Source organism: Nanorana parkeri, unplaced genomic scaffold, assembly GCF_000935625.1.
Source record: "Nanorana parkeri isolate BGI_ZX_2015 unplaced genomic scaffold, ASM93562v1 scaffold920, whole genome shotgun sequence".
In the NCBI taxonomy this organism is placed as follows: domain Eukaryota; kingdom Metazoa; phylum Chordata; class Amphibia; order Anura; family Dicroglossidae; genus Nanorana; species Nanorana parkeri.
In genome coordinates this window covers 496,136-523,435 of record NW_017307188.1, presented here as the reverse complement: position 1 = coordinate 523,435, position 27,300 = coordinate 496,136, and the positions used below count along the sequence as shown (strand labels likewise).

General features: G+C 42.2%; 1 protein-coding gene across 1 annotated transcript in view; it reads right to left on the bottom strand.

The window, feature by feature from the left end:
- The window catches only part of CACNA1A (calcium voltage-gated channel subunit alpha1 A), a 217,525-nt gene that overhangs the window by 3,023 nt on the left and 187,202 nt on the right, over positions 1-27,300 (bottom strand). Inside the window, exons 40-48 of the mRNA XM_018566115.1 lie at positions 25,481-25,586; positions 24,137-24,244; positions 23,480-23,580; positions 21,648-21,751; positions 21,311-21,449; positions 19,192-19,305; positions 11,801-11,839; positions 7,324-7,522; positions 4,106-4,317 (exon numbers count right to left, since the gene is read on the bottom strand). Of these exons, the coding sequence (XP_018421617.1) occupies positions 4,106-4,317; positions 7,324-7,522; positions 11,801-11,839; positions 19,192-19,305; positions 21,311-21,449; positions 21,648-21,751; positions 23,480-23,580; positions 24,137-24,244; positions 25,481-25,586 (1,122 nt within the window). The remainder of the gene's footprint in view (positions 1-4,105; positions 4,318-7,323; positions 7,523-11,800; positions 11,840-19,191; positions 19,306-21,310; positions 21,450-21,647; positions 21,752-23,479; positions 23,581-24,136; positions 24,245-25,480; positions 25,587-27,300) is intronic.

Genomic DNA, 27,300 nt, shown 5'->3' with positions numbered 1-27,300 from the left:
CCCCCCCCCAAGACTTTCTGCTCTCTTTCTCCTCTTCACCTTCTCCCATGCTTGTCTCCAGGACTTTCCCATAACCTCTCCCATGCTCTGGAACGCTCTATCCCAACCTGTCCGTCTATCTCCTTCTCTTGTCTGCCTGTATAGTCGATCCCTGAAAATTCATCTATCCCACCTCAACCTAACAACTGAACTCTCACTTTTTCATCCCCACACAGTTATTACTTTCTGTATCACTTACCCCTCCCTTTAGAATGTAAGCTCTCACGATCAGGGCCCTCCTAACCATCTCGTCTTGAATTGTATTGTAACTGTACTGTTTTTCTTTATATTATAAAGTGCTGCGCAAACTGCTGGTGCTATACTGTATATAAGTCTGGTATAATAATGTACTGGGGAAGCTGAAATACTTGGAAATGTTTTTTTGCTAAAGGTGAACTGTTTAAACTAATTTGCTGCTTGTTAAAAATATGTAATATGCATAGCTTGGCTACAGGAGCGCATTGCTAGAAATGACATCAGTAGTGCTTTTCCTTTGTATGAAAATTTATAAATGTGGCTCACAGTTTATTAGACCTCATGTAGAAAAAGAAAGTGTCTAAAAGAAAATTCCTTATTGATTGGCCATAGAAGCCTGTGATGTGCTTCTGTGATCTCCACACTCTCCCAGACCTGTGTTATTTGAATGAATATTAAAAAAATCTGAGCTGTCTCAAAGTGATCAATATAAATATAAAAGATGAAAAGCTGCTTTGCTAATAATATAAATAGATAGATCAAACAAATGCACTGCGCTAATAAATAATCATAATACTTGAATAATATAGTGCTAAATATCAAATAGATCACATATAACCAATATAATTCATAAATACTCATACATAGTAAAACGTGTCTCTCATTGTAATATCTCCAGTAGACATTAGGTGCAAATTGGTAATTAAAAGTCCACCATAAATTGATGCAAAAAAAAAAAAAAGGGTAAAAAGTGACAAAGTGCCAAGATAAAAAAACCCATCAGTGATAAGTCCTTCTTATAGCTTCCCGGGAAGTCCTTCCTGGGAGTTTGCACACTACAGCTATAAGAAGGACTTATCACTGATGGTTTATCTTGGCACTTTGTCACTTTTTACCCTTTTTTTTTTTTGCATCAATTTATGGTGGACTTTTAATTACCAATTTGCACCTAATGTCTACTGGAGATATTACAATGAGAGACACGTTTTACTATGTATGAGTATTTATGAATTATATTGGTTATATGTGATATCTAGCACTATATTATTCACGTATTATGATTATTGATTAGCGCAGTGCATTTGTTTGATCTGTGTTATTTGAATACAGATCCAGCCGTAAAGCGTCACAGTAGGCTGATCTCCTTGTCATCAAAATCTAGGTATTAGGCCTTATTCACACCAAGGTGGTTGCGGATCAAAAGGGAGGTTTTGGGAGTCTTTAATTGCGTTTCAGCACCGAAACGCAATTAAAAATGCACAAAACCGCTCTGAACAGCGCGGTTCCATTGAAAGCTGTATGAAAAGCGTACTGATCAGTGCAGCAAAAAAGGGTCAGGGAGCAATTTGGGCGGGGGCGGTTCGGATCGCACTGAGTCGCATGAACGGTCTCCATAGCAATGTATGGGATCGTTTATGTTGGCGGATCCGCGCAGACGAAGCGCGCTGGTGTGAACGGGGCCTTAGTTTACATTTCTGTCTTATCATCTACATCTTCCTGACGACTGGTTTGGAGATGGGATGCTGATCTTCATTTCCCGCAGGCTCCCTCAAGGCTGCTAGACCGGTCCCTGTAGCCTCTTCTCCCCTTCGCTCAGGCAGTCTAAGGTTTACTGACATCATCACGTCTAATGCAGGTTGCACAGACTTGCATTAGATGTGAGGACGCCGAGGCCGAAGCGGAGGGGGAGAAGAGGACAGCCCAGACGGGAAGGGGAGCAGGGTTCAGGTAAGTAAACCTGTTTTACTCCAGTCCCTTGACATAAACAAGCACTTGACCAGCGTGCAGGTAGCCCCACTGCAAAGGTACTTTTTTATTTGCCTCAAAATTTGCTTTTATTCTGTGATATCGCAACTCTGGATGCAGCGTTTAATTTACTCCAGAGATGCTACATAGAGTTTGTATTCGTTTCTTTACACAGCGCCAAAAAAATACTGTCATACTGACAATCTAATCTTTACTGTCCCAAACCTGTGTATGACTGTAGTGGGGACACGGTAAGCTTCTCCTTCTAGAAGTGATGCTAATGGTTTAGTATTTGATGCAGCACTCTGAATAATATGATGCTAAATCAGTAAATAAAATGTGTCAAATAAAATAACAGAAACTTTTCTTTTAGACACTTTTTTTTTCAAAACAATGAACCTGCTGGAGTTAAATGCTGAATATTTCATACAAATTCAGGAAGTTTTTGATGTATATTAAATATTTATATTAGTTCTTGATGCTTCCACTAAAACCAACATTTACATGGCTACATTGGTGGAGGGCTAGGCACTCATCTTTGTTATGAGAGATTTTGGATCCCTACTCTGGCTGTTATCACTAGTCCTCATTCACACCGAGGCGTTTTGTCATTTGCTTCAGACAAGGAATCCCGTTCATTGCTATGTCCCCTGTTCACACCTGAGCGCTTTGTCGCGTGTTTTGTTGCACAATGATACAGAGATGGACACCGGCACTCCAAGGCAAGTCAAGTACACCTATGTACACTAGGTGCCACGTTTCGGGGTCTCACAGGATCCCCTTCATCAGGCAAACAAGGAGTGCCTTGGAGTGCCAGTGTCCATCTCTGTATCTTTATATTTTGGCGGTAACCATCCACCGACCTCCGCTGCACCCATTATTTCACTGATGGAACAGCGGCTCTGAGTGCAATGGGTATATGGACTTTATCTTGTTGCACAAATACTCCCATTGAAGTCTATGGGACCAAAAAGTTCTGAAATTTGCCAAAAAGTAGCTCATGTGCTTTTTCCAGCGACAAACATTTTTCTGCTTGCAACAAAACCCTGAGGTGTGAACAGGGGAAATGAATGGGATTCTTATTGTGAGTATTTTGTTGTGCTTAGCTTTAGGGATGCACCGATACCGATACTAGTATCGGTATCGGTGCCGATGCAGAGTATTTGGGCGAGTACTCATACTCCCCCAAATGTTCTGATGCCTAGCCAGATACGTTCGGTATCAGGAAGCCGGGCAGTGCATCATTACACGCTCCGCGGCTTCCTGATTGGCTGGGAAGCCGGCTCCATGCTCTCTGGTGACTTGTGACGAGAGAGCATGGAGCCGACTTCCCGGCCAATCAGGACGCCAGGCAGCGTGTAATGACGTGCTGCCCGGCTTTCTGATTGGTCGGAAGCTGGCCAATGAGGAACCAGACGCCATGTAATGACGCGGCGCCCAGCTTTCTGATTGGTCGGGAAACCGGCTTCATGCTCACTCGTCACCTCATGACAAGGGAGCATGGAACCGGCTTCCCGGCCAATCAGGAAGCTGGGCGCCACGCCGTTACACAACGCCAGGCTTCCTGATTGGCCAGAAAGCCGACTCCATGCTTTCTCGTCACCTAGTGATGAGAAGAATGGGGACAGCTTCTCTGCTAATCAGGAAGCCTGGTAGCGAGCCATTACACGCCGCCTGGCTTCCTGAATGGGACTTCCGGTATTCGGTATTGCAGAGTACCGAACAAAAAATATCGGTACTCATACTCGATACCGAAATACCAGTATCGGTGCATCCCTACTTAGCTTTGAGCAACAAAACGGCTAGGTGTGAACGGAGCCTAGGGACATCCAAAGAACAGTTTGAGCTGCTGCCACAGAAATTACATGGCCCACTGTCAGGAGTCTTTTATGAATGCATGCCAATGTGCAGTAACCCATATCAACCAATAATTACACATATTTCCCTGAGCAGACAAATCTTAACTGATGGAAGATGATTGGCTATTAAGGTTTCCTGCAGCTTGCTGCATCGTCCCTGTTCTTTACACTGACTTTTATATTAAACCCTCCTCATTGCTTCTCTGATCAATAATGTTGTGTCAACCTACCCCATATTTTACACATCATGAAAGACTTGGACCCACCTGTCTGTGTGGAGTGTAATCTCGATCTGGACTTGGAGAACGAGAACTAGCTCTCCCGTACTCTTGGCGCTCCCTTTCAGATCCAGGATGGTGATGATGGTGGTGGTGATGATGGTGGTGGTGGTGGTGATGCTTTCGATCCCGGGTACGTCCACGTTCTTCTGAAGGCAGATCACACGACTGTGTAGTGGTGCTGAGCTCTGTACCAAGACCTGTTAGAAGTATTGCATAAAAATACATAAAAAGAGAAGGGTCACACTTTTTTCAAATCTGTTTTGCATTTTTTTAAGTGCATCTGTAGTGCTAGGTTAACTCAATTCACAAAGCTGTAACACAATGACAAAGACCTTTATTTTAGCCATGTGACTGTAATTTTCAAATCTCCTTTGATTCAGCTGAAAATAAGGACTTTTATCCTGGTGTGTTAGCTGGCACAACGCAGCCTTTTAGAGGACGGGCTAGTGAGAGCGAGCCCTAAAGGTCTGACATCCCCTTGATACAGTTCAATCGAGGCAGTACACGGTTTTGGCCTTGTTTTCAGCTGAGTACTATTTTTATGGAGTTACACATTTTTAATGGGAAACTATGTTTTTGGGGATTACACTTTGTGAATAGTTTTTGTAAAGCTGACAGGAGAACAGATTTGTGTCATGCATTCTTTCAGGTTTACTGGCTGTGCCACATTTTCTTGATTATATTTATTATACAGACTAAAACTTATTGAGGCAGAACCTTCTTCTTCTCCTTTTTTATGTTTTTGTACGTGCTTTCTTTAAAGTTTACAATTCGTACATTATGTGAACAGCAGTTCATGTAGGAAAAAACTACATGGAAGAGCTAAGCGCACTGCCTGGCTGGCACATTACTTTATTGTTCTGGTCTTCAGTCTGCGCAGACATGGGCCAGCTTGGCTTGTGATTGATCAGGTTCCCTCTGATCAATATATATGACTTACTGGGTACCTAACCCATATAAGAGTAGACAGAGTTCCAGAATAACAAAGGCATGTCCCCTCCGCTCCTCCCAAGACCTCCTGCTTTCCAGGTCCCTTGTCAACTTCTCCCATGATCGCCTCTGGGACTTCTCTAGAGTCTCTCCCATTCTTTGGAACTCCTTACCCCAACCTGTCCGTCTATCTCCCACTCTGACTGCCTTTAGGCGATCCCTTAAGACTCATCATTTTAGGGAAGCCTATCCCACTTCAAACTAACCACTGAACTCTTTCTCAACCAATTCATCCCCACATGGCTACCTCCTCATGTATCACTCGCCCCTCTCTCTTAGATTGTAAGAGGGCAGGGCCCTCCTTACCATATTGTCTTGAATTGTATTATAATTACAATGTCTTCCCTATATTGTAAAGTGCTGCACAAACTGTTGGCGCTATTTAAATCCTGAATAATAATAATAATGCCCTGGCTGAAGTTCTCCCAAGCATATAGGTAAGCCCTACTGCAGGGCTGAAAGTTTAATACTAAAAGTCGATTTTTTTTCTTTAACCCGTTGGCACTATATAAATGGGAGATCTACTATTCATTTAAAACAAGAATCCAGACAGTAAGAGTGAGAGCGAGAGCTAGCTCCACCATCCATCTCCCTCCGTGAGCTATCAACAAAGTGGCAGCAGGACTTGTGACTTTGAGCTGGTACAGGCACAGACATGCGCAGTTGAGTTTTTCCAATAACCATGATGTCTGCCGCCGTTTTGCACTTTGTCCTATTCAATATGGAGGCAGATGGTGCCGTTGTCTGCACAGGCAGTGTGAGGGCAGATTGATCTGCCAGACATTGCCTGCATAGAGACAGCAATGGTGTGATGTCACTTTCGGGAGACACATCACTGATGACATTTCAAGGAGACCCAGTGCTGCTGGATTGCACTTTTGCACTGGTTGCTACTACAATGACATACATCTATAGAGAGGAGGTAAGTTCTCTGGACTTTAGATCCACTAACAAATTCAATATTCATCTTGTCCCATAGCTGTTAGGGCTGGGCTCCTGAAGCCTGCGATCTGCACTTCAATAGCTTATTTAGAGTGTAAAGGTGACACTGGGTGTCTTTTGGACACCCAGCATCACCTTAAAGAGTACCTGTCACCACCACCTGCTATCACATGGGGGGCTTGTAAGGGGGCTATGTTATAGCAATTAAAGTAAAAAAAATTAGTTTTTAAAATTAACATTAAGTAAAATAAATGTAAAAATAATGTAATTTTTTTTAAAGTCCCCGCCCCCCGCGAGCATGCGCGTCTTCACGTAAACACGCGTCGAGTGTGCCTACATATGAAAACGACGAACGTGCTACACATGTTGGGTATCGCCGCGCACGCCAGAGTGAGAGCAATAATTCTAGGGCCAGTATTTATGGGTATCTTTAAACTGATGACCTGTGGGGGCTTTTAAAGTGTCCTCTATGGACTTTTTGGGATACTGAATTTTGTCGCCGTTTCACGGACGCACGCAATTTTTAACTTGGGCTTGTTGGGTATCTATTTACTCATTGTAACCTCATCTTTTATATTTTATTAAATAAATGGGTATTTTATTGTGTTTTGGGGAATTTAAGTGCATTTTCCACAAAATTTTGGGGTTTGATAAGGAGTTGCGCTAATATCGTGCAACATAAAAATTTGCAACTGCCACCATTTCATTCTATAGGGTCTTGGCTTTCAGAAAATATATAATGTTTGGGGGTTTTAAGTAATTTTCAGGCCTAAAATGTGGAATATAACATGGGTGTATATAATAATACAAAATAATTATAATTATAATAACAATAATATACTTATTTAGAAAAATGCTATAGTATCTGTGTATGTATCAAAGAGTATTCTTGTTGAACAGCTTCTACAAGTAAAACCAGTTAAAAGACAAGCAACTTGGAAATTGTATTTTTAGACAGTTGTATAGATCACATGTATTGTATATAACAAATACTGTATATACTATAACAAACTTTACAAGACAATTAAAATACGTTTGTTGCGCGCACGGTAACCAGTGGCACAGTAACCACCAGTAATATTTTGAATGCCAAAGAAAGGAGAAAAGAGAATCTTACTAGTTGTTACAGAAATAAAGCCACTTTAGTTTATTTATTTATTTATTTATTTTTGTATGCCAGGTACATCATTATTTATTATGCTATAAACAGAATAGTAGAAAGAAATATTAGTTCTGAAGATATTCTTAAAAGCAACAATTATTTTACTGACCTGATTCTATATCCACATAGCGTGTTAGGGATCTCTCAGACACTTGATGCCGCTTTTCTCTTCTGCGCTGGTGCCCATGGCGAGGGCCTTCATCAGTAGTGACCCTCTCCAATGAATATTCATTTAGTCGGATGCCTTTAGACCGAGAATGACCAAGCATAGAGGCTGAACGTTTCATGGGACTTCCATCCACAATGGTCTGCAAAACCGATATGCAACTATGGTAACCACCAGCACACCAATTAGAGGATTGCGCCACTCAAACATTAACCTTTTAATTAAGCTGTAATGTGTGAAGTTGCAGATAGGTGGATGTGGTCTGTCCCACACTGGTCATCAGTTTTTATGGGTCAGCATTAGGAAGTCCACACCTACTTGTCTGCAGCTTGGAGATACAGCTTGGTAATATTCACAAAACCAGCATTGCGGGAGGTTCAAAACACTGGGCGCTGGCCATGCAGTACAACAGGCCTATTCTGAGGGTCATAAGGTACCCATTTATTGGTTAAATGGCAGCCCACAATGCATACTGTTCCTTTTATGTTTTGTTTTTTTTAATGAATTACAGCTATTTTTTATTTCTGTCCAAAACTAGTTCATTTACAGTGTTATGTTCTTTTATCATATCAACAAAGCTAGCAACTGGACACCATGACGAGCACATGCCTTTTCCCAATCATACTATTCACTCCAACACTGTTTTGTAGACTCATTTATAAGCAGAATTCCGTAAAGGAACTGTCAGTATGTCCCCATTGCAACCACTTGCATGGGCCAACCAAGACAGTTGGTACTTTGGACACTTGGATATATCAAGCCCAGTTGCGTTTTGCACATTTTACCTAACACAGTAAACAATTTTTAAGGTGAGCTGCAAAAAACATATTTTTTATTTAGGGAAGCTTATATTGGCAATGTGTAAAGGCCATCATGGCGGTAATGCTTCTCCTAATAAAGCTTTCAATGTTTATGGCAACCTAACTGTTGGTTACACTTAGGCTACTGTAGACATCTTCCATCTCTCCAGTGTCCACAGGTGTCAGTACGGTTAAAGTGACACTAAACCAGAAATGAAATCTTTAAAATGCATTTAAAAGGAGAACTATGGGGTTAAGGCTTTTCCCCATAGTTCTCCTTAGGGTAACGGGAGGACACAAACTAGCGTCCTCCCGTCACCCTAGGCTCAGTATACCGCGAGCTGCTGCTCGTGGTATACTAAGACGCCGCAGCTGAAGCGGATCCCGACAATTATGCCGGGATCCGCCCAGCTGTGTGACTGACAGCTGGCTCTGCCTATCTAGAGGCAGAGCTAGCTGTATCCGCCCCCCGTCCGTTCCGCCAGTCAGCGCTGGCGGATCGGAGTGGGGAGGGGGGAATCCAGCCCCTCCCCTGTCACGGCAGAGAGCCAGGATCGAGAGGTGAGCGAACGCCGGTATGTGTTTGCTCACTTCCTGATCTACTGAGCCGACCTGTGACAGTTTCATTGTCACAGGTCGGCTAGAACTATGAGGTGAGTGAAAAGCACTCACCTCATAGTTCTCCTTTAAGTACCTTAAGCCCTGGTTCACACCTAGGCGTATTGCGAATCGCGGTAAAAAAAACGTGCGACAAACGCGCGTTTCCGAGGGCTACTTTGCTGTATCCCAATGGAAATGCGCAACAAAAACGGCCCAAAGTAGTACATGTACCTTTTCAGACGTGGGCCGTTTTGTAGCGCGTTAGGGACGGGCTGAAATACGCCAAGGTGTGAACCAGACCCATTGAATACAATGGGATTTAGATGTTTGAGCGTTACAAACACGCTACAAAACGTTCAGGTGTGAACGAGGACTAACCATTTACAAAAATGTATCTTATTTGTGTATCACTCGGCTGTAGATATTCAAATCATCTCTTAATTACTTTACAACACACAGGGACCATGGAGAATAAAAGTAGCCCCCCTCCAGAAGGAAGGACAGTGTCAGCACTAATTCAGAGATGATTTGAGGATCTACAGCCGAGTGATACACAAATAAGATACATTTTTGTTAATGGTTAAGGTACTTAAATGCATTTTAAAGATTTAATTTCTGGTTTAGTGTCACTTTAATCAAGAATAGTCAGTTATTTCATATGAAGCTTTTGTATTTATGCTTTGCATGGAATATATATATTTTAGGTCAAAGAAGAACTGCAAAGTGCAAATGCTTTTTGTTATAGCTATACATGAACTGTGAAGATCAAGCTCAATGTGTTGACCAGTGGGATTGGAAATCCCTTGACCTCGTGTATTTTAATGCAGCATTTCTTGTGCAATACATGGATAATCAAGAAAATGTGTGTTTATATATGAACATTTCTAGAAAGTATTTATATATTTTTATCAATTTCTTTTGTCTCCAGTTATTCTGGAGTGGCAGTTTGTTAAGTATGTATTGTGGATTTGGGATAACACATTCATCAGACTCTTTATCATAGCCTCACTTCCTAAACCTTATAAGGTGCCTATAGTGACGAGCACGATCGCAGACTAGAACGGTTTCTCATTTTGTTTCCTTACTTTGAACTTATGGAGATGGAGCTGATTTGACTACATGGGTATGAAAATTAGAAAATAAACTGAAAATCTTGAATTCAAAATGTATATAACAAAATCATTCATTTGCTAATATATGCTCAATGAGTTGAAGAATATAATATTTAGTCAATATGTGTCTCTACTTGCTGTATGTTAAAAATGATATAACAAATATAACTGCCAAACTGTTTTATATTTTATTGTCTATAAGGATAAGATTGTAGCTGACAATAATTTCCAGCTGTGGTGAAACAACAAATCCCATCATACATCTGCCGGTAGAAGTCATGGCTCTGGCTGTTAGGCCTCATTCACACAGCGTTAAGTCGGACCGTACACATCCAAGCGGCGTGCACGGCCATATCGGGCCATTCCCGGGAGGGACAGGTGTTGCATGTAGATGGATCCTGTCTACGTCCAAGGACAGACACCCGGACCCACACGGATGTGCAGTTCAGGTGTGCGTATGACAGCGTACGGCCACATCCTCCCACAGGGAAGAACAGGCTGCTGCCTGCAATCACACGCAGCAGCTTTCCCTCCCGGGAACGGCCCGATACGGCCTTGCATGCCGCACGGATGTGTACGGCCCGACTTAACGTTGTGTGAATGAGGCCTTGGAGTCTTGCAATGCTTAATGGGATTTGTAGTTTCACTACAGCTGGAGGGCCGATGTTTGTCTACCCCTGGCTTACATTATCTACAGAAGCAAGTTGGTATCTACAGTAAAGTATTCGCAATATATAGATGATTTAGAAACGACTGTCATTTGTAAAAACAATTTAATATCAGTTCAATCTTGTCCTAAGATTTCCCTAAAATTGACTTTACGTTCAGTAGTCTGATGTCCCTGAAGATTGCCCAGATACAATGACATCATCCCTCCTTTCCCAATTTGCTGGAATTATTTTTGTTCCTACTTGCTTACAGCACAGACAATATAAAAAAAATACTCATAGACAATAGGAAAATGGAGGGATGATGTAACTGTACCTGGGCAGACTTTACTCTTAAGCTGTGGACATCTGATTTCTGAAGGTAAGGTCAATTCCTACAGAGAGTTTGCACAGCTGCTATCTAGGGATTACTTTAAGGGGCTGTTCACACCATCCAGTGCGTTTATGTCACAGTTCTGTGACATGAGCGCACTGGATCATATAATCAAAGCCTGCGTTCCAGTGCAATGGCACCACACTGGAACGCAAGGAATTGCTGTAACACGCAATCCGGTGAGGGCGATCGCACTGCGGGCAGGAGTTGTGTCTGTGGTACCATGAATGAATGGCACCACCCACGCCCCCTCTCACAACAAAATGTGGGGAGGCTTTGATTATGCAATCCAGTGCGTTCATGTCACGGAACTGTGACATGAACGCACTGAAAGGTGTGAACGTGCTCTCAAAGAGAGGTTGCAATAGTTACTTTTGCAATTCTTTATGCCATTCCATCTGTACATAGAGGTTGCTATATGCTTTTTATTGCACTCTTCCTCATCTAGTGGTAATGGACAATGCACATTTTAGTGGATGAATCAAGCTGAATCACACACTGGCTTTGGGTTGGAGTTCCTGGCTTGGCTTGCAAAGGGGTTTTCACTTCAGCTCCATTCCCTATGAAATATAAATGAGAAATCTGGCAAGGAGCATGCAATCCCCTCCAATGGTTGTTGTCAGGGGATGGAGCTAGGAACTCTTGTACAGAGTTGTCACTGACAGAGTCCCCAGGAGGCTTTTCCTTTATAAGGCACTGCAGGTAATCTGATGACGTTTGAGAGTGAAACAAACAGTAGAAAGACAGGAAGAAAACATAATGACAGTGTGTAGTGTAGATAGAGAAACATGGGGTGTAAACAAAAGTCATAGATGGACAGAGAGAAGTTAGGAGAGTGTTAGAGCATGGCGTAGAGGTGTTACATACACTGAGATTACTCCCTCTGGGCCGGGTTTTCCTTCGCAGCTACGGTAAGGCAAGACAGAGAGAAGAGAAACAAGAGGAAGGGAGAGATAACAGGATGGACAGACATCATGGGGAGAGAGACAGAAGGACAGACAGCAGGGGAGACACAGAGAGAAAGAACACAAGTTAACAGCAGTTAGACCCAAACACTTTCATTTCAACATGTCCATTCTGGAGAACAAATGACTACACGGAGTTCACACAACATAACAGCCACAAGAGGAGGATGTGTTACCACAACACAGCTTGTTCCTAAAAGTTCCATATGATTGAAAATACAGGTTTACAGGCTGGACAAAACCATCAGTAACACAGATGAAAGCAATGAAGAATGCTGCGTGGAATGGAAATAAGGGAAAAATAGTGACATATTAAAGGATCAGCTTAAAGGATCAGAATATTTAAATTGATATTTCACTGCGGATGCTGGCTTACTGAATCATCCAAACGCTTCCTTTACCTCTGTGCCCTCATCTGCACTGGAGTCCCACTCCTTTGCTTGCATTCTTCATAATATTTTTGAAGCAAATCAAATATCCAGCAAATGGAGTGAAACCCCCCTATAATGGCTAATACAAGTGGGAGGAGCTGGGAAATCAGAAAGATCTTTCCGCTTCAGTCCTTGAGAGATAAACAAATCAAGTGAATGACTCAACCTGCTGACATATATCAAAAATTTAAATGTTCAAGAAGAGCAGGAATGGAAAAATAGTATTATCATGACTGCAGTCAGGAGCAGCCAGATTTTTGTAGTGGATGCTGAAACGACAACTGATATAAGGCTCTGTAATACACATGACTGTGATTATTAATCTGTAAAAGAAATACAAAATAAACTAATTGTTTCTCTCTCTTAGTTTCCTGGGAACAGAAAGTAAGCTGGAGCAGTATATAAGCTTCTCCAAGCTCACCTGTTTATGGGTGCTCAGATCCTAGACCAATTGGTTTTCCAGGTTTCACAATAATCTATTCAAGTGTTGTTACATAACTGTTAATGTCTAGGAAAGTTGTACAACACTAATTGAGTGGTCTTCAACATCCAGGCTAACTATACTTGGCCCAGTCCTTCTCTAATCTGTACAAGAATCGGGCTATTTGGGCTATGGTCACATGCATGCTGGATTCAGCACTGTGTCTTGAACCTGCAGAGAACAGACAAATGTTCCTCTGGCACCTGTTCTGAGAAACATTTGCCTGCCTATGCCTTGCCTAAGCTGCTGAACCACACAGTCAGTGTTCATTTCAGTCTGTACGAAGTGTCCAGTTTGCATGGAAACTCTTGAGTATTTGGGCCATGCACACTGGATACCTTAAAGTGAACCTGAGGACAGAACCTAGAGAGCCGACATTGCGGATTTGGCATTCACTGCTTGCGGCGCATGCACAGTGCAGGGCACACCCAGGCTCAGTAATTCCGGTGTGTCAGGGAGGTACTTCACAGATAGCCATCCAATGGCAGAAGAGGAGCAACAGAAACCCGGAAGATGACTGGAAAAAGAGTGGTCGTGACAATATTGGTAGTGCCAGTGGAAAGAAAAGCAAGTGACAGCCCTGTAGGAGGACAGCAAGGCAGCTGAGTCTGCCATAATGTGAAAGTACGTTGTGCAGACCTTTTTCCCTGCTGTGGTTGCAGAAGAAAGACAGAGATTCAGTCGAAAACTTTAAGACCTAATTTTAAAGGCAATAATGTTGAGAGAAGATAAGGGGAAGTAAGATGGAACAATGTTGGGAAAGCTGGACAGAGAATGGGCCCTATTTATCGTGTTCTTTATGAAATAATTTTCCCACAGACACTGATCAGATTCAGAGCAAAGTTCGCAATATATTCAGTTAGTGTCAAGGAGCGGCCCACCTTCTGAAGTGGCCATAGATTATTTGGGCCCGGCGGGTGTAGGATTTCCGACACCAGTGTGTCAGCCCAATCACAACACGCCTACTCACAACATGGCTGCTGCAAGCAGGCCCCCAAATAACGGCTTTTTCAGTTTTTTGGATGAACCAAAACCTACAATATGGGCAAATAGCTTATAATATGTACTATCAGAGGGAATCAGTTTCATCTCCCTATGACTGATATTGGGTTTTATTAGAGATGAAACATAATTCCTCTAATCTATGAAAAAGACTATCGTTCCTCAGACAGCAGGGAGCCCAGTGTATAGAGACCTCTTGTCCCCTGCTGTAGTTTTCAGCCAAAAGAGTCTATAGATGTCCACTCGTATCTGCCCAAGGACCTGTCAGGGGTTCATTAGTTTTTGGGTGTGAGTTAGGCCCAAGCTGTCTATTCAAACTCTAATGGTGGACATCTGTCTTCTCTGTTCTACTTGGAATTATAAAATACCTTGTGATATCGCCTCCCCTCTATACATTGATATCACAGTTAGCCACGCAACAGATATCACCTTCATTTTTACCTTTCTACTACTACCCATGGCTAACATGATACAAAACTCAACAGTAATTATTTTCAGGAAAATCCTACAATAATGCTCCGACATAAAACTGGCCATATATTTCAATTCAAATTATTGTGTGAGGCTAGGTTCACACCTAGGCGATTCAGATGCCGAGCTTTTTTAGCACGGTTGTTTTGCGTTTTCGATCGCGCGACTGTTCATTGTAAACCGCGCAGTTGTCACGCGTTTTGCATAGGTGTGCATCGGCCCTGAGTGAACTAAGAGAAAACAGTGTCTGAATCATTAATGATTGACAAGTTTGGAAGTTTTGTTCTGATGTCCTACTTATTCCCAATGGTAAAGCAGGCTTGTGCCCCATTGAAATGCACTGAATAGTAGAGCTGAATGCTGGCTAAAAGAAGGATTGCCCAAGGTCAGGGCTGCAGGAACTGGGGTTAAAGCAATTGCAGCAAGACTTCTGGGTTCACTAAGTAGGAGATGCAAAGTGGACATGTTGAAATGCAGCAATCCAAAGCTGGACAATAAGTTTGAGGAAGCAGTAATACCTAGCCTGTAAGGCCCTAGTAGTGGGATACTTATGTCTGTAGCTACCCCCCTGTCTGGGAGACTTCTTGTTAGTTTATAAGTGACCAGATTCCTCCATATATGGCCTACTTAAATGTAACTCCCTAAATGCATCCTTTAGCTTTGCACATGCTTTTTTTTTTTCCTCTAGCAGGTTCCTGCAGATTGTCAAGTCCTGAGTGGGTATTAAATAGGATAAGTTAGAGGTTACAGAACAGAAATGTTGAAGGATGGTTCAAGTTCAGGGCTTGGCTACTTACATATTGCCTACTTAGTCTTTAGGAAAGCTGGTGCTCATACTAAAGTCTGAGGCCTTCAGCAGTCTTCTGTTTTTGGAAGCACTAACAACACTCAAACAGCAGCGGCGTTCTAGCTAAACTGACTGCAGGAGATACAGACATGCCATTGGCTGAGCGTCCTGTATCTGATACACAAACTAACCATGCCAGCAGGGATGTGCTTCCGTGCTTCCATGCTTGGCGTGACGAGACTACAAAAGGAAAGGGGGACTGGAAAAATCCCCAGGTATTTGACAGAAAACTAAGAACAAAATAGAACATAGTACTTTTACAAAGATGCACAAGGAAAAATAGACAGATATGTGAAAATTTGCATTTTAAGGAAATTAAATAAACGAGTTGAGTGACTCCTCCCCCACCTGCTCTATTCAGAGAAATAAGAAAGGTTAATCAGAGAAGTGTAAAGCATAACAATTTCTGCTCTATCTAATATATATATTATGCCAATTAGATGCCGCCTAAGGTGACTGCCTCAGGCTGCAGTCACCTTAGGAGGCATCTCATTGGGTGGGTGGCCACAGCATCCCAGGTTGCTAAGAGCTCTTAGCAACCTTTGGCTCTGTCTGGCTTCCCGCCTAGCTCACTGATGTCATCGTTTGCCAGGGAGTGGGGCCCTCTGGCTGACGTCCAGCTGAGCTCCTGCGGAGAAACTCTCTAACCGCAACACAAACAAAAATGCTTTTCACTTTTCCTAAGTAGTATATGGATATTTTTTTTCAATGTAGGGAAAGTAAAAAATTGTTTTGTGTGGGTTTGGATAGAGTAGGGAAGGGTTTGGATAGAGTAGGGAAGGATTAGAAGAACTATTTGCCTGGTGACTACTGTCATCGAGACAGAGAGTGATAGAAAATCCAAAGTTAAGGGTACATTTTTCAACAGTGACACCTGTTCCGGTGAATTCCCCCCTGTTACAACTTTAGGACAGAAAGTTAAGGTAAACCTCCCAACAGGACACAGACAGCAAAAAATAAACCAACAGGGGTTTTAACTATTCCCAACCCTATCCAAAATCCAACATTTTTGCCCATACATAAACTTTAATGACAAATGTCTCTGTTGAATGGGCATTCGTTTAATCGTGGTATTCATCGTCTTCCCACAGGCTTACCCAACAGCTAAACCCTTTTAGTTTCTAATACCCTCCTCTTATGAATGGGCCTGAATCTAAGCTTGTGGCAAGGCTGGCCAGTGAGTTTACAGGCTAAAGCACTGCCTTTTTCTAAGCCCGCATAAGCTGTAGCATGCGAGAGAGGCTGCACAGTAGCATGTGAAAGGATTGTGCAGTTCTACCAGGAAGCATTGTTAAACATTTGCAGAATGAAAACTCAAGTTATAGGTAAACAAAGCTTTTTTTTAGATAACATTAACAGCTCACTAATTCAAGGCTTCTTCATGACAGAATGCTTGCCTTGAAGTGTTGCGTTAACAAAGTGCGAACTTTTTTTCCCTAATGCCCTGTAATGCATAGGTAGGAACAGGTCATAATAAAGCAATGTATTTTTCCTGGTGCCTACATGGAAGCATACTAGTAATAGAGTGCAACCCCCGATCCCCACCTACAGGACCAGGTCAAATCTCTAAATGTGAGAGACTAGACCCCCGCCTGATATTTTCAGAAAAGCTATTCAACCTACCAGGACATAGCCATAAGGGGAATGAAGCTACAGCAAGAACTCTCACAGCTTGGATCATAAAGACCATTCAATGGGCATAAGGGCTGTTGGATGGGATCCGCCTAGCATGGTGAGGGCTCACTCTACAAGAGCCATGGCAGCTTTGTGGGCAGCGCACGCCAGAGTATCACTAGAAACACTTTGCAAGGCAGCAAGTTGGTCCTCTCATTTTACGGTCCTGAAGCATTACAGAGTGGAGCCTAATGTCTTGGTGACAGTCGACTTTGGCAAGATGACTATTGAAGCCTCAGTTACTACTATTCACAAAAATACTTCACATTTAACCCGCCCTGTCAGTGGTCGGTATTTATCACAGTATGCTGCCATGGAGGCACCAGGAAAATGGAAAATTGTATCAATACTTACCATAATTTTCTTTTCCTGGTGCCTATCCATGGCATCATATATTCCCTCCCTTCTGTTACTGAGTCTAGGTACGAGAATGTCAGGGCCAATACAATTTTCCACTTTCTTGTTCAAATATTTGCTGCTTTGCCTGATGTTGACCAAACCCCCACTGACCCTTAAATGATGACAAGTGAAATGTTTTCTACTTTATTAATAACAATAGAAGACCCTGTTAACAGCTAGCCAGCTAGCATCCCACCAGTGCTTTATAAGAAACAGTACAAAAATATTTTATGACCAAGTAAAAATGATACTCCATAGCCTATTGAAAATTTCATTTTTGCACGACTTCTTAAGAAGATGTACATGCAGCCATGGAATGCAATGCTTTTTATGTACATTAATGTGTTTACAATGGATAGCGATCATTATATGTTTATGGAAGGTCGTGATTTCAAAGCTTTGCCTTAATGTCAAATATGTTCAATGCAGCTCATGCAGGAGTGAACCAGAAGCTCCATCTATCCAGCATGTAAAACAGACTTTAAAAACGATCACTGTTATTCTGGATTGTATTTCTAATTCAGCATTTCAAAAAAATATACAAAAATGAGCAATCACATGATATGCAATTGCCAAAACTATCAACCTTTCATTAAAGCTAATAATATTTCACAACACAACTCCAGCCAAACAGCTAAAACACAGTTATGGTGAAATATGTGAACTCTTTTATCTGCTATAACATTTGCAGCTTTGTTCAGCCAGTCTTGTGGTTTTTACCAAACGTCAAAAAATTATAGCCAGAGAGTGAGTCACAGTTCAAAATTTTCTGCTTTATATTCCGGTTTCCAGCCTACATAATAGGACATAACATTAATTTAAGGGCTAGTTCACACCAGTCTCAGTGCGTTCCGGCCCGATTCTGGCCGGAACGCCCTGGATCGCATTGCGGCCCGCTCACTTTGTTGTGGAGCGGGAGGGGGCGTGACAATGGATCGGCCGCACGGGAACACAAGGCACATCAATGCCTGCGGTCTGGTCAGAAAAAATGCTGCAAGCACTATTTTTTCTGACCGGACCGGAACGCAGGCATTGATGTGCCATGCGCTCCCGTGCGGCCAGAGGGCGTGGCTACGGTGCCATTGAGTTCAATGCACCGCCACGCCCCCTCCGGCCCCACAATAAAGTGAGCGGGCCTGCAATGCGATCCAGTATGTTACGGCCAGAATTGGGCCAGAACACACTGAGGCTGGTGTGAACTAGCCCTAAAGGATGAATGCACTTTAAAACCAAGTGCACTTATTTATCCTTTAGGCCCCTTTAGGCTGACGTCATCGCTCCCTTTCTCCTCGTGCTGAGATACCAAGTTCTAACGGGCCCAGCCTTCGTTGTTAGTTAACATATGGGGATCGTCTCCCAGTCGTAGACAAGCCCCATAGAAGTCAATGGAGATTTACTGCACAGGCACAGCCAGGAGAAGGAGATGTCCACGTCAGGATGTCAACAAACAACTGAGGGCTGGACCCATCCGAACTCAGTAAGTATTCCTCTCTTCATGGGGAGGGAATGGTGACATCACCTTATAGGGGCCTAAATGATAAGTGCTTACAAACATTCAACCATAAGAGACAATACCCTGAGAACATTCATTTTCACCCCATACTTGGAACAGCTGCTTAATTTGCACAGAACGAATGTACATGCAGTTTTGCTATACAAATTATTTTTAAAATAGACCCCAGAGTGTGAATAAGACCTTACGGATAGAATTGTTCGATTTAACGATCATTTAGGGAAAGTATCAAATTTTTAGAAGCCTATATCATTTATAAACTGCGTGAAATGTTTTTATTTGGTCTTCTTTTTGTTTATAATGGTTATCAGGAATATATAGAGGCCAGGTCCTCAAATCCTCAAATCTTTTCATTAACTTTGGCTATAATTTTTACTGTGTTAGTTGCAATCATGAAACAATAATTAGGAAAGGCTTTTAGTATGGTGACTGTTTCATGGTAAACAAGACCCTAGAACCAGGAGGATGTACTTACCTGGTTGTCAGCAGGTAGTCGTGGCATTGAGGCAGCTCTGCCATGCCCTTCTATCACAAGATATTGCTCACTGTCCGAGTAACCATCTCGACTCATCTCTGTCATCTCCACCAACTGGGAACAAAGACAGAGTCTAGTTATTTTTACAAAACAGGATCAGAAAAAATAAGTCAAGTGTGACTCAACAGTGAACCCAAAAAACAGGTTCTGTTCATTAGGTCCAAGGAAAAAAAATGTTAATGTGGCTTAATAGTACATAAAATACAAAATACATCAACGTGTTCCAACTTTAGGGTTCAACTCCCCCTGACCCATGAATCACATGATCCAATTATGACTGTCTCTCTCCTTTATCTTCTCCTTGTGTGCTCAACACATTTTGTTTAGAATTGTCAACATTCTTTTTCCTTTATATTATTACATACTGTATTTATTTAGCACTGAGATATTACAAAGCTTCTTACATACTGCCATTCACATTAGTCCTTGCCCATAAGAGCTAATGTGCCTGACTGTCTCTTTCATACAGTCTCTCACACTCTATGGAAATTCTAGTCAGAAGACAATCATGTTTTGGACTGTTGTTCAAAACCAAAGTACCTACAGGGCTATACACTAAGGCCCCGTTCCCACTGCGCGATATGCAAATCGCGCGATTTGCATATTGCGCGACATCGCGAGATTTGCCGCGCGATGTCGCGTTCAAGCTTGCATTGAGCAAGCTTGAATCGCGGCTAGATCCGCTCCAAAAAGGGTCCTGCTGTAGCGACACACGACCCGCGACAGCAGGACCCTTTGCCCCATTGGATTGCATTGGAGCGCGATATCGCGCGGTAATTTGCCGCGATATCGCGGGAATTACCGCGCGATAAATCGCTCAATGTGAACGGGGTCTTAAGGGTGAAGAGTTTGGAGACGAGAGGAGAAGTGAACACTCTAGGACAACATAGATGATTTGGAAAAATTGTCCAATTCAGCTCACTTTCCAGTTCAGCTATGTTGTCCTAGATTGTTCACTTCTCCTGCCTTCTTCAAACTCTTCACCCTTTTGTGAATAAACCCCCTACTGTAAACCCAGGAAACAAAGTCACAGACCAGGAACATGCATGATGAAAATGAGTGTCAAAAATGGGTTACAATTTCTTTATAGCTATACATGTTCTGGGGGTACCCAACTACACTGCAAGGATTAAGTGCTCATTTTTGTCTAGGGGCTGCAGTAACATAGATTTATTAACCTGATCCTCACTCCCCCGGCAGTCAGTGCTATCCTCCTCTCCTTCCCCACTCAGGCTGATAAAGTGTCCCTCAGTGTCATGTCTAATGCAGGTCTATAGAAACGACATTAGCCTTGATAACATCAGTAGTCCTTAGGTCACAGGAGCCCAGGGAAGGAGAGGCTGTAGGGACCAGTCTAGGAGTCCTAAAGGGAGCCAGTGGGAGCAGGGATCTGGCAAGTTAATCTGCTTTACTTTAGTCCCTAGACAAAAATGAGCACTTAACCCTCACAGTGCGGGGACAGCCCCACTACAGGATACAGTCCGTGTACCCATCGCACCCAGAGCCGCTGCTCCAAGCAGCACTACAAGGGCACATTTTTGTTTTGCCCGGGCTTTAAGTTACATAATAACATAGAAGTTTTTTTATATTCAGTGAATTGAGAAACTTATCTAAGTGTTTCTTAAATTCATCCATGTTATCGGCGGATACCACTGATTGTTGGAAGGAAATTCCACTTTTTTACAACTCTCACAGTCAAAAAACCCCTTGCACAGTCTAAGATTAAACTGCCTGTTCACAAAAGGTCTGGTTCACTTTAAGCTACCAATATATAGACTATGCCAGTCGCCTGATTTAGTTGTTTTTTTTCAGATTAGGTGACAATCTTGTCTGTGGTGCCAGGCAGACACCCATCAGTCGATCAGGTTTAAAGAACCTTTCCTGACAAATACTGTTTACCTAAATGATAACAAAGGCAGCCCCCCCCCCTTCCCCAAAGCCCATATACATAGATCAAGTTTATTGAGCTCTCTGCATTGCTCAAACAGTTTGCCACCCTAAGGGCAGTTCAATCATCCGTGCTAGTGTGACCTCCCTCTAAGATATATGGCAGCCTTACCTGGGAATCTGGCCAGCTGTTGGTATTTTCTTGTTCTCTGGCCCTCTCTGGACTCCATGTTCCCGTCTTTTGGAACATCTGCTGTGCTCTTTGCGTCATCCAAGACTGACTCTCCTTCATTCCACCCTCAGGGATATTCCTGGAACACCGTGAAAATTTAGGTTGCAGTATTTTTTTTGTACAAGAAAGTAGATAACTCTGATATAGGAATTCTTTTTATCAGTTTGTACGGACAGTAAGTTCAGATCAATGTCACATATTTGGGACATTTCCTCTTATACAGTTTCTAATAATACTAAGTAAGAACTTCTACGAATAAGCTAGGGATTATACTCACATTTCACCTCCTGGCTGAGAAGACATCAGAGGGTTTAGTCCCATTGGTCCATCTTGTGTGGGTGATGGAGGTTCCATCCTTTGAAACATGAGCGGAGTTCGGTTCTGGAAAAGATAGAATCTGACTCACGTGACTGACAGTACAATGTATTTATGAATACAGAACTGGGAGTGATTGTGCTCTAGCACTGGAACGCCAAGTGCTTTGGTAAAGACAAAGCTGGATTCTGATGCACTGGATCCACCAGATTGTTAGTGATTAGCATCATCATCATCATAATTTTTAATTAGCTGCTTACTGCAGTTTCACGTAATAGACCCCAATAAATAAATAGTTTAAAAAATTGTCAGTATGAGATACCCATGTTTAGTTTTCCATCAGTCATTTTCCAATGCAGGTTTAAATCTGATTGGTAACAATGATGCAGCAAAGACAATTCTTACTTTGGACATTGTTATAAATGCTGCGGTGTAACAACTGTTGTGTGTGCACCATTGTGCTTGGCTAAAAGGTGAAGAGATTTCAGAGGGTGGTTGGAAAGCATGATCCAATGTCCCTCAGGCACCACCCTCGGCTGCCACATGCATAAACATTTGATTTGCTATCCAGAGGGGATGTAGGAGGAGAGGGATTTGGCAGACATTGAAGGTGCCATTTATTACAGGAAGGAACAAGACAGGTTTTCTAACCTACAGACTAATCCTTCCAGCACCTGACCCTGCACGCTACGGATAGGAAGTGCACGGCTACTGGTGATACCTTATTATAGTTCATTAAATAGAAAAAAACAGCACCCCACAATGAGCCTGCATTGTTTATTGAGGGAGACAAAGAAAAAGTGCCAAAAACATTTTCCACCATTGACGTTTCATGACATCACAGGACCCCATTCTCAGGTTACCAGACATAAAGGAGGACAGACCAAAAAAAAAAGGTTTTCTAACTTACCTGATTGACTAGTACTCGAGGATGGTTTACTGGCAGTCATGTGTGGAAGCCATTGTAGCGGACTGAGTAGTAAAGTATATCACCAGCACACCAAAGTAAAATCTTCAACGAGTGGTCATTTTATTGATGTACACACTTCTCGTCACAAAGCAATGTTTCGGGGCTACTCAGGGTCCCTTCATCAGGGATGACGAATTGTAGCAGACTGGGTGTCTTTTCATGGGTAGCTTCAGAACTTGCTATGCATGTTGTCAATTCAGACATAAAAGTTCTTTATCCGTGTTACAAGGTGTATTTAGCACACACAACTCCTTATTTATTAAGGTCAAAATGATATTTAATTTTTTTTTAAAGGAAACCGTTTTCCTGTTTATAAAGTTGGTGTAGAAAGCCTCTACTAAGTTTGGTGAAAATCCCGAGATACCAATTTGTACAATTCAACAAGCTTTTTTATTTTTTTACTGATTTGAAAACATAAACACTCAACTAAAATGAAATGTGATAGGGGACCCCCTGATGCCCTCTCTCTGAGGTGTGAGTAAGGATGCCAAGATTCCAAAGACTCTTTTTGTGAATCTGAAGTTGCCTCTACACTGTAAACTTTAAAGGGAATTAGAGTTGGCATCAGCTGCAACCACTCCAATCCTTAATGATACAATACTGTAATATCTTCACACGTTCTATGTTTAATTTGCCTCAACAACATAATGGGGCCCCCTTCAGCCCCCAGGTCCCATGGCAGCCACCTGGGCTGCTATGGCTATAGTTACGCCACTGCATAGATATGTTCTTAGCCTTGATTTTCTGTAGTACGTGGCAGTATACGATGCAGATGAGTTTGCTGTAAAGACCTGTCTCTGGTAAGATCTTGATGAACACGTTACCTGTTCCTCCTGCAATGCTTGTAGCCGTTTTGCTTTGCTTTGTCTGTAGTACTCCATAATCATCATGGCTGCGTAAATCTTCCCAACGGTTAAGTCTGTAGCTGGTAAGACAGGGTAGGTAAAACACTAGCAGGGACATGTACAATCAACCAGAGCATGCACAGATGATCACTCTTGTACCTGAATAATGTCACAGTCTGTCTGACTACAAAGACAAGTATCCATATTGTACACGCTTTATACATGTGCATTAAAATTATTCTGTCGAGAGATAAATAAGCTGCTATGGCTTATGTCTCCTTCTGCAATTGCTATTTGCTTATCATACTTATGCTTTGTTTCAACACTTTCTAAGTCACTGACTCTAAACATATGTAGAAATAAGGAATTCTGGCATTGCCTTAACTTTCATTTGCTGCATGCTTGTTCCATTTCTGAGACTCACAGAGACACTTCCGGCCAGCTAGCCTTTTTAGAACAACGTCAGCCCACACATTGCCCTTATAACAGGTGTAATTTAGAGAATTCTATTTGGCAAAGCGGGCTAAACCCATGTTAATTGGTCATTCTGAAACTTAAATATTGCTGCTTCTTTTTATAGAATTGCAGTTTCATTAAACTCATCAATAAAGGGAATGCCTTTTTCGCTTTCCTTACATTTATGTGGTGTCACCAGCAAATCGAGTGTTTTCTGGGACAGATTGGGCCAAATGGCCATCATCTCTTTTCTGAGCTCATTGTCCATTTGATGCTTGTCCGCACCACCTGAAATACACACAAATAAAAAAATCTGAGTACTTAAGTATAGTTTCACCGCTGAGTAAGTTGTAATGATTAATGCAAAATAAATACAATTTAACGTCTATATTTTGACATTATTCTTATTCGTTACTTTCTGTCTCTGAGACATTTTCCCACTCTGCTCGCTTATGCACTCATTGCTAAAGTAAAGAGGTTTTTCCATCTTTACAAAAAATCAGGAAACCTTCAGGGCCCATTTACACCTTTGTCCAGCAGTGTGTTGCTGTGCTGTGGTGCCATTAATTTTGAATGGCACCCCAATGCACTAAGGCAATACACATGCAACACACTATGGAGTTGTGTTAAAAATTTTGTGGCATGTCCAATTTTTGAGACATTCTGGTGCTTTAGCAGCCAATTGATTTTTATTAGGCTGCCTCAACACAAAGCACACAGCATGCAACATAACCTTCAGTAACCCATGTGTATTATTGTAGCACACTAATGTAGACTAGCCCTCACATATGAGTGTGCTTAGGATCAGGCAGTAGCCCCCCCCTTTCAGACCCCAGTAAGACAGATGCAGAAAAACAAGCAGCACTGAAGCTGCTACATTGAAAAAAAAATGATATTTTTTTATTCTGGTAAATTTTAAATATTAAAGAACTCCAGGAAAACATTTTCCTAACCCTTGGAGGGGGGCTACCCCTGCACTGCCAAGGGTCTCTGTTCCTCCAGAGCTCACTGGAGGGAGAGACAGGGGAGGGGGCAGGCACAGCTGGCTCTGGCTCTAGAGAAGCAGAACCAGCTGTCAATCAGGCAGATGAGTGGATCCTGACAATATTGTCTGGATCTTTCCCAGCTGCAGCACAGCTCTGCACTGTCACCATATAGCGGGCAGTAGCCTGCTATATGCTGACTTTGGGTCACAGAAGGACATTAGTAAATGTCCTCCTGTTATCCGAAAGAGAACTATAGCCAAAAAAAGGTTTGGCTATAGTTCTCTTTGGGACATATTTCCCAATTTAGTACTAAATATCTAAAATCTGTCCGTACTGTCTTCTAGAAACCAATCATAATAAAACCTTAACTAGATAATGACTGTACATATTGTATTGGTTTCTGCTGGAAGCTACAGACAGTTCTTTTTTCAGACACTTTGGCATATAAGGCCCTTATTTCTTTTTATGTACAATTTAATAACCATTTCATGTCCAACCACAGTCTCTGTTGTGGTCCCTGAAAAATGTGTGATCTTACCTTTGGCAATTTTGATATCCAATGCAGTTCGTATAAGAGCCATGAGAGTGGAGTTAAAATGCACAGTATTATCATCAGCCACAGGAAGGTCCATTCGAAGGAGCCTCTGCAAGACCCAGAAAGCACAGCATGAATAAATCGATCTTACAGCAATTCAAATTAGTTATTCACTTATACACAGGACTCAGAAGGCTCTGATTATATGCAATGTTTGGAAAAAAAAAACTAATTTTGTTAAAACCTTGTTTCTGTGGATAGCATATAAATAAATACAGCCCACTGGGGGATTACTCGGGAGGAAGCAGAGGCTGCATATGTAATTAACAAATATTATTCATAACATATGCAGACTCTGCTTCCTGCTTAGTAGTGGTGCATTGATTCATATTAAGTATGAATTGTAATGATTGATCTAGCAAAATGGTCTATGTAAACACTTTATCAGCTTAGCAGAATAAAAAAAAGTTCTGTCTTATAGGCAGACATTCTACAGACAATCGCTGCCCGTTCCAGTATTTCCACTAGAAGAAAGTGCAGGCAGTGTCTGCTAAGATATTTTTAAACCTCCCATACATATACAGATCAGAACTGGAGTCAGACCTAGACATCCCTGACTTATTTAGCCAGATACAGTACTTATGGTCAAATATTCATGACCCAGGAGATTGACATCCCTGACAGAGTTATAGATTACATAGGACATCCTGGAATTGGCTGTACAGTGTAATGGCTTGGCCAGCTGATTTGAAAAATGTTCCGGAGGGCTTGGCAGCGAAAGGGTTAAAGTGCGTAGATGGCTACTATTCAACCACTTCCATAGAGGCTGATTTAAAAAAAAAGAATTTGAGACGGTTCACACAATAAACTATGTGAAGCTTCACTTAATTATCCAATCGTGAAAAGCAAATTCCTGTTAACCTATTTAATTTGCACATTAGGGATGAGCTTAGGTTCGGACTGAACCCGGTTGGAACCTGAGCACCTCTGAATCCAGAATGAGCTTATCCCAAATACCGGAAGAAGCTCCTTCTTCGCCGGCCATGAGCTGCAGGCGGGGACATTATCAAAGGGGCTGGATGCAGTGACATAATTTACCTTGTATAGCTACATACCTATATTTGGTAAATTACATTACCAATGTGGTCATATAAAGTAAATTATGTCAGCACAAGTATCCCGCCCCTTTGTTTACATGTGTCAGGGTTCCACCCTGACTTAACTGGTTTTCAGCATTCTGGCTTGGCTGCCATTCCACCCACCTGTGATTCCTCCTTTTTCTGAGCAGACTCTGGAACGTTGCTCACTACTCCGAGACTCCCTCTTTTTAGTTTCAAAAGATTTTTATTGTTTTTTCCACACATATAAGTTCAGTTACAAACTGCACGAACACTCCAACATAGAGTGTCCACACATAAAAGTTATACAAACAGTGGTTTTTGCGCTTATAAAATTTAGGTGAGCATATTTCAGTCATCCGAGACTCCCTCTTATGGCCAGACAGGAGAGCATCATCTGAGAGAGGCAGATGGGAGTTTCCTGTCTCTGAGTGATGATGTCACCCCACTCACTATTTAAACTGCTCAGTCCAGTCTCACCGTGCCCGTGCGTGGTCTTTCCTGCTAGTGCATTCCTGCTGCTCAGTGTATCCTGATTCCGTGTATGGCCCAATCCTGGCTGACATTCTCCCCTGGTTCCTACTCCTGGCTTGTTCCTGACTATGCTGATTTCCTGGTTCCTGCTCCTGGCTTGTTCCTGACTACGCTAATTTCCTGGTTCCTGTTCCTGGCTTGTTCCTGACAACGCTGATTTCCTGGTTCCTG